Source organism: Chaetura pelagica, unplaced genomic scaffold (genome assembly GCF_000747805.2).
Source record: "Chaetura pelagica isolate M959 unplaced genomic scaffold, ChaPel_1.0 scaffold420, whole genome shotgun sequence".
NCBI classification, from domain to species: domain Eukaryota; kingdom Metazoa; phylum Chordata; class Aves; order Apodiformes; family Apodidae; genus Chaetura; species Chaetura pelagica.
In genome coordinates, this window is record NW_009951919.1 from 341412 (window position 1) to 349621 (window position 8210).

The 8210-nt window shown below is 40.4% G+C and overlaps 1 protein-coding gene across 1 annotated transcript in view; it reads right to left on the reverse strand.

Annotated features, from left to right (window-relative positions):
• RUFY1 (RUN and FYVE domain containing 1) overlaps positions 1 to 8210 on the reverse strand; it is a 17811-nt gene that overhangs the window by 3989 nt on the left and 5612 nt on the right. Inside the window, exons 3-13 of the mRNA XM_009995151.1 lie at positions 8032 to 8205; positions 7232 to 7349; positions 6541 to 6642; positions 6103 to 6226; positions 4962 to 5020; positions 4204 to 4269; positions 3673 to 3742; positions 2626 to 2727; positions 1576 to 1692; positions 849 to 1016; positions 85 to 182 (exon numbers count right to left, since the gene is read on the reverse strand). Coding sequence (XP_009993453.1) covers positions 85 to 182; positions 849 to 1016; positions 1576 to 1692; positions 2626 to 2727; positions 3673 to 3742; positions 4204 to 4269; positions 4962 to 5020; positions 6103 to 6226; positions 6541 to 6642; positions 7232 to 7349; positions 8032 to 8188 — 1181 coding nt within the window. The 5' untranslated portion in view covers positions 8189 to 8205. The remainder of the gene's footprint in view (positions 1 to 84; positions 183 to 848; positions 1017 to 1575; positions 1693 to 2625; positions 2728 to 3672; positions 3743 to 4203; positions 4270 to 4961; positions 5021 to 6102; positions 6227 to 6540; positions 6643 to 7231; positions 7350 to 8031; positions 8206 to 8210) is intronic.

The window sequence follows — 8210 nt, forward strand, 5'->3', positions numbered from 1 at the left end:
TGTAGGGAAGGTCATCCTGTAAGGCTTTCAGCTGGAAACTTTCTACTGACCTCAGTGTTGTCTTTTTGAGCTTGTAATTATTACCTCTCTTCCATTTGTTTCATAGAGGACATAATCTCATTTGTTTTTCCTTCAAAAGAGGATATTGCTTCTGTTTTCTGTTGTAATGAACACTCTGCATTCTGTAGGAATAAGTGAATAGATATTCCAGGTGAGGTATTTTAGTTTTCTAAAGCACAAAGTGTTAGTGTTTAACGAAAGTCTGCCACTACATAAGGAACACTGAGTTTGTTACAAACCATGCCTGCCTCTGAGTGGAATGTACAAACAAAATGCTGACAATGCTAGGGCAGACTCATCTTGGTTAGTTAAGAGCTCAGAAAGAAAAACTTAACTGTAATAAACTCATATCTATAAGGTCAGCTACAAGCAAAAAAATATTCTTTAGAAACAAGCTTGAAGAAAGAAATCACATTAAACTGACAGGGTGAGAGTATCAACTATATTGCTGTTATGATTTGAATGTAACAGCTGCACTCAGTGGGCATGGAACCAGGAAACCACAGAAAACCCAAACAAAATAAATACTGCTTTTGAAAGCCAAGGAACACCTCAGCACTGGATAAAACCTGGTCAGGCATCAGGAAACAATCCATAAAAATTAAGAGAAACCCCCTCTGGATTTCTGGCACCAGGTATGGGAGGGGCACTCTAGTTAAACTCCCCTGTGATTAATGGAGAGAAGCTCTGTATTTTGTGTGAACATTGCTGCTCCATCACTTCCCTATAGAAATGTCTATCAGTGTATTTTTTGTCCAGCTGCTCTTTCTGTTCTCCACTCTACATACCTGGGATTTGTGGAACATCTGCAAGTTAATAGCCTTCACTTCTTCTAACTGTTGGCGAAGTGCAACTAAAGTGTCTTGTTTTTCATGAGTATCCTTTTCCAGAAGTTTCATGGCAATTTCCATTTCTGTTTTCATTCCAATTTGTAGCTCCAACTCTTTCTCTAGTTCCTTACAAAGAGATTTCCTAGTTACTGCTATGTAGTCTTATGTCAGGGATAAGTGTTTCCAAACCCCAAATAATCTTTACACAAACGATGTACTACTGTGAAATACTGAACTATGATTTTACAGAAGAGTTAGGGCCCAAATAATATATTGAGTTAGAAAGACCAAAATGCTATTTCATCTCTACAGATCAGAGCAAGGGTGCAGATCTGCTGGAATAAAGTGTAGAGCTCAGTGTGTAACTTAAGCATCCTGTCAAATGAAGCATTTCTCCTGGCAGCTGGAGTTGGGTTGACTTAAATCTTAAGTCTCTGTTATGATAATGCTGGGAGGTTCTTAAAACAGGGAAAGACCTTTTATTTTCAGCATTCCAAAAGCTCCAATCTCCAGTTCTTTGCAGCCACTATCAAGAACCACTGTCCAGCATCTTGCTTTGCAGTTCCTTTACGAATTCTGAATAGCTGCAGAACGTGCACAGCTTACACTTTATAACACTACTTTAATGTAGGCAGAATCTTGTATCTTTCATTTAATTTCATTCCCTACAGTTAAGTTTCCTTACCAGCCTAATTTTTTTTTCTTCTTTCAGCTGCTTCCAAACATCACTGTACATTTCATCAAGGCCCTGTCGTGACTGCTTGTAAGTATCCAATTCTACTTTTGTATCCTCTTTTGTTACCTACAAGAAACATCAGACAAAAAAGCACACAAGGTAACAAAGCTGTGTATTTACAGTATGCCTTAAGGTCCTGTGTGTATCACAATATTTTAATGTCCTATTTCAAGTAAAATCCTACTGTTTTACAATAAGCTGGCAAACATTAATAACCTGACATTTAAAAAAAAAATAGAGTCAAAATAACAAGAAACCATTCTAATACCTCAAAGGCTTTCTCCCTCTGCAAGCATATGTTGAAATGGGGAGTAAAGAACAGCAAAATTTACTGTGTCCAATTCTGGAACCTCCAACATAAGAAGCACATGGAGCTCCTGAAGAAAGTCCAGATAAGGGCAATAAAGATGATGCAAGGGCTGGAGCACCTTTCCTATGAAGACAGGCTGAGAGTTGGGGTTGTTCAACCTGGAGAAGAGAAGGCTCCAGGGAGATGTCATAGCTGCCTTCCAGTGCCTGAAGGGGCTCCAGGAAAGCTGGGGAGGGCCTTTTTACAGGCGCTTGTAGTGAGAGGTCAAGGGGTAATGGATTAAAACTGGAAGAGGGGAGATTCAGGTTATACATTAGAAGAAACTCTTCCGTGTGAGGGTGGTGAGACACTGGAACAGGTTGCCCAGGGAAACTGTGGATGCCCCATCCTTGGAAGTGTTCGGGTTGGATGGGGCTTAGAGCAACCTGGGCTTGGTGGGAGGTGTCCCTGCCCATGCAGGGGGTTGGATCTAAATGATCTTTAAGGTCCCTTCCAACCCAAACCATTCTGTGATTCTATGTAAATCTAAGCCCTGTGCATCCTATACACAAAACCAGTGATCTACACAGTAACATGCTGAACTGTGCTTAGTGTTCCAGTTGAAAGTACTTTTGAGACTACTAACTACACTTGATCAAAAGAGACCACTTATGTTAAGGATCCTCATCATCTCTGACCAGGTTACCCACCTCTACACTTTTTTCACTTCGTTCACGAATTAGTTCATTCTGTTGTTTTAGCTGCTGCTGCTCTTCCTGAAGTGATCCAATTCGGTCAGTTGCTGCTGCAAGCTGTTTACAAATAGAACATTATCTACATTTAATCACTGTGCAAACATGCATCCTCTGCAGGAATTCTAAAGTTAGTAGCTCAGCCTTTGCAGCAGGTGTGCTGCCCACTTCCCCTTTCAACCCTCTAGTTCTCCCCAGGAGCTGCCTAACCCTCCTGCTTCCATGCTCACTGTACAGCCCAAATTAATAAACCCACCAACATTTGTTCACTTGTGTTCTGATTGATGGCCTCATCAATGGTTTTTAAATATTAACTGTGCAAAGAAATGCCACCAAGTGTTAAAAGGCTAAAACCCACCACAGATCTGTGATCTGCAGTGTTTGTTCTGATATGAACCAGGAGTCATCCAGCAAGGCAGGGCTGAGATTCACTAGTGGAACCTTAATGCATTTTCAGTGGGGATACCCCAAAAAGTAGTGGAAATGGTACTACATTGATACGCTCTGAACTCATATATATAATTATATATAATATATAAACAGTAAAACACCACCACCACAACAAAAATCAAGAAAACACACTCATGCCTGCTGCTGGATTCTACCTCAGTTCCCAACTAGGAAAGGTTTCCTAATTGAAGTGTGATTCTTCTCCTTTTCCAAGTTCTGTTTATCTCCCATGACAAGTACACGCACACATACACACACGTGTATGTGCAGATGGAAGAGGGACAAGTCATGTTTGTTACAGTGGTACGATTGTTTTGGGTGGACACACCATTGCAAGATAAAAAACTGGATTAAGGAAACCTGTCTAACAAATAGGTGCCCAAAAGCATTTTAACAACTAATGTCATGTAGAAGTTTTCCAGAGGTTCCAGAGGCCAGTCCCACCAATCCCTCATACTTCCTTAGAATCAACTCAAATATTAGGTCTAATTCTTAGAGACTTTTGCCTCTGATATAAAACAGCTACAAGAAATATTTAATGGACCAGACACCAACCTCTTCCTGTAGTTTTGAATTGGTCTTTTCTAAACAGTCTATTTTGTTCTGAAGATCTGCAACTGTGCAACTGCAGCAAGGAAAGGAGATGCATTAAAGCGATACATGAAGTGCCAGTGTTCAACTTTTTATTCCTGTTCTCAACCAGACTTCTACCATCTTGCATTTGTTAACAGTAAAATCCTTTGATGAGCTGGCAAAAAATGCAGAGGAAGGACATTTGTCTTTCTTAAGCTCTGAGAGGTCCATACATTTCCCTTCAGTTGGTAGCTCAAATTAAATTTTGCAGTCTTAACACCTCTCTGATATTCAGGAGGGAAACTGAGGCCTAGTTTATTATTGTTTCTGTATTGCATAAGCCATCAGAAGAGTAAAACTGCAAAAATGAAACTAAGATTTGGGCAAATAACCAGAAAAGGCATTTCAGTATCAGATAAAAATCTACAAGACTGACAGCAGAGATGTTCAAACTCATACTGGAAAAGCTAAACAGGACAAGTGATTGTATATTAGAATAGATTAAAACCCCACCTTAGATGTCGGTTAAGTTCTTCCACATAATGCTTCTGGTCAAGAACAGCTGTAATCCCTCCATCTCTAGTTGTAAAAGAGAATGGATTGATTGAGAAGAAGCTCCTTCATTCACAAGTGCTAGTTTGTACAAGGGTTTTCAACAAAGACCTGCAACCTGAGCTGAAACCTTTTCTCCTTTTGTAAAAATACTTGTGTCTGAGCTAGACCATAAGTACAAGGGAAATGAAGCAACCAAACAGTAAAGTGCTCTGAAGTGCAGGAGCACACAAACTTTGAAGTCCCCTCCAATCACTACAGGTCTTCTAGCTGCAGTGATGCAGTCTGCAATTCACCTAATGTTTCACCTAAGGGTGCTTTTTTACCTTAATAACTGATCCCTCCCACAAAGACAGCTACTTATTTCAGAGCATTTCTGAAACAGTCCTTAAAAGCAAAGCAGTGATTTTGTAGTGAGTGACCTGGCAGATCATGTTTCCTAGATCACAGTAACAAGACAACCTAAAATTTTGGGTGCTTTTAATTTGGTCCCAGCTCAAGACACAAACTCTTCACACTCTACTGTTGTTAAAACTATTACTGGGCTCAGCCTTTGAAATTAGTACTTTTGTTTAGCTAACAAAATCTATTTTGGATTATCCTTTTTTGATGATTAAAATGAGTTTAGGATCTCTAGCACTTGTGCTCCTACAGACAGTCTTGACGGTTTGTTCTACACAAACTGTGAACATTCAGAACCACTGAGTCACCATACATACTGTTTGCCATCATTGTCCTGCGTTTCCTTAAGGTACAAGGAAAAATCAATCACTCCAACCTGAAAAATAGATTCAAGGCTTTAACACAACTTGACAGTGCAATTCTGGGGAGCAGCAGGCATTGCTTTGTATTTGGAAAACAGTAAACAGATGAAGTTTAAGGTTAGAAAGAGAGGTAATCCCCATATTCTTCCCAGCTGAAGCAAATGTATAAGCTACTATTTGTTGCAAAACCATTGAAATAACCACACTCTGTGTACTCAGTTTCCAGCTGTTATTAGTTTTGAAAGCATTTCCATAAACTGCTACTTAAAGAGATGGATACTAATGTACTTTTTGTTCCTGATTCAGTGAGAAAGATGACAAGATTCTCATGTGACATTCCTGTTCCCTTGCCTCTCCCCCAAAAAAAAACAAAACAGAAAAAGAAAAAAGAACTTAGCTCACATTTTCTAAACTCAAACACAGTACCTTATAGATACATGACATTTAAGTAATAAAGACATTAATAGTTAGTCATGTTCATAATTTAGAGAATGTCAACATTATTTTCTGCAACATTATCTTTTAAATAAGAACAATAAGAACAAAATTATAGCAATGTGTATTTGTAATTCAGAGAGAGGGTTAGACTTCTGCAATGCTATTGACCCATTTTGTCAAAGTTTACCTATTTCAAAAGTAAAACAGATGGACTAAAAGGAAACATGGTCTCAAATTGCAAGAGACTCTCAGTAAATTAAGCAGAGATTCATGTAAGGCATTTATTTGTTTGGCCTACAAATATCTCAGAACATTCCTTATACTCCTGGGCTGTTTCACCAGAGCAGCAGAGGCATGTGACACCATTGTCCTCCACATACCAAAGCCAAAAGGAAACAACTATTCCCTCTCAAAACAAAAGCTCCTACCAGTCCCTAGAAGATTGATCTTGACAATGCATCTCTCGTTCATTAGCTTCGTTCATCCAATTTTTGATTGTTCATAAGACATTCAAATGTCTGCTTATGAAACCAACAGCCAACCCAGGCTGCACACCACATTGGAGAACTCTAGACCCATCTCAGTAAAGTATTTCTGGATGTGCTTAATTCTACTGGAATCTTATACAGGCTGATCTTATTTAAGCTTTAATCTTCACCTGGGAGTCCAAGTCTTCTCCTTTCAAGCAAAGGTTTGCATCAATAACATTCAGTCCAACCAGCAGACCCACAATGACTGCTCCTTCCTCCTCCATCATCAATGCATCAGGCTCATAAAATTCACTAGAAGAAATATTATAAGGCATCACTGCACATCATAACAATTATAATGATGCTTCCATCACTTAAATCATATAGTGCTGTGATCCTTATAAAGCTCCCTCTTTGCTAATTTACTGCACAAGGTGGAAGGAAGAACTCTCACAGAAAATACTCATTTATCTGTAGGTTCACTGCAAAAATAATTAGCAACTTGCTCCTCTGCAGGTTGCAAGAAAAAGCTTAAATTTAAACTGGTCAATTAATGGCCTCTTACTACAGCAACACGAGGTTTCAGTGACTCAGTGAACACCATCAACATATATCTGTGCTGTTACCTTAAGAGGTGCTTATGGTCCAAGAGAACTTTGAGATAATCTGCTAGTTTCTTTTGCATGAGTGCCAGGTAGAGCCAAGCCCTTCCTCTTCCTACAGCAGTCCTACAAGGAAAAGTGGCAAGGTTTGGTAAAGACAAAACAGATTATTAACTAGATTTATACAATTAAATTCTCCCTTTCCAAAGTGTTCTCTCCAGAGCACAGAAGTATTTGAATAAATTCCATTGCTTCAGTGAAAAGAAAGCATATTGTAAAACCTTCCTAAACTGGAAAGACATGCATATTTTCTACTACCACCATAAACCAACTACTGATGCATCCTAGCATTAAAACTAGTATCTTTTCAACATCCTGAATTACTCAAATTAAATAGTACTAGCACATGCACAAAATTAGAAAAAGCCATAAAAGTGAGGGAGAGGAAAGAAAATATCTGTGAAGACTCTACAGCTATTTTAGCAACCTGACAGACATTTCAAAATGCTGGTTTTTCACCTAACAGCATCATTTGACTCAGAAGCCCAGAGTATTTTGTGATGTCCTCCTTAGCTCTTGGAAAAGTCAGTGCCTTCTACATGCCCTATTTTTCTCCCTGGGGAAAAAATCTCATGAATGAAGGTGAGAGACCACACAAAGAATTATTTTTCCCAACATTACAGGAGAAATGCAGGACCCCCAACACACAACTTACTTCAGCTCTGGCAGATTTTTAACACTAGTTGCTATATCCGATGCTTCAGGGCAAAGTTTTTCCACTAGCTCCAAAGGACCAAAAAATGATTTGTTTTGTCCAATAAATGTCTTCTTCACTAAAGGGAGTATATAGAGAAGTTTGTGAGAAGTGACAGCCTTCCAACTCCAGAATCACAAATTTTACTCTACATTTTACTTTGTCTTACCAGCTCCTAGGATGTGAACAAAGAGGGGGCATTGCAATACCCTGACACTTTAGGAGGCATGAAATACAGGGTGTAAACCAACATGGTTACATCTGTAATACTGATGAGCATCAGGGGGTCTGTGTGATTAGTATCAGTGTGATACAGGAGTCAAACTGCAGACATAGAATCTTAGGGGTTGGAAGGGACCTCAAAAGAGCATCTAGTCCATCCTCCCTGCCAGAGCAGGGTCACCCAGAGCACATCACACAGGAACGTGTCCAGGGGGGTTTGAATGTCTCCAGAGAAGGAGACTCCACAGCCTCTCTGGGCAGCCTGTCCCAGGGCTCTGACACTCACAGGAAATAAGTTCTTCCTGATATTCACATGGAACCTCCTGTGCACCCACTGCCCTTGTCCTATCACTGGTCATCACTGAAAAAATCTTGGCTCCATCGTCCTGACACTCACCCTTCACATATTTGTAAACATTGATGAGGTCACCCCTCAGTCTCCTTTTCTCCAACCTAAGAGACCCAGCTCCCTCAGCCTCTCCTCAGCAGGGAGCCAGGGCAGCAGCTTCTGGCCGCCTGCCCCGCGGGGCAGCACGCACCTTTCAGCCCGTGCTTCAGGCAGTGCTCCAGCACCACGAAGAACTGCTGCAGGGGCGGGAAGTCGGAATCCAGGGTCCGGCCCAGGCTCAGGGCGTACTGGATCAGGATTTTGATACTGAGCTTCATCATGTTCATCAGGTTGGCGCGCTCCTCCATGGCGTGGCACCGCGCCCCTGCC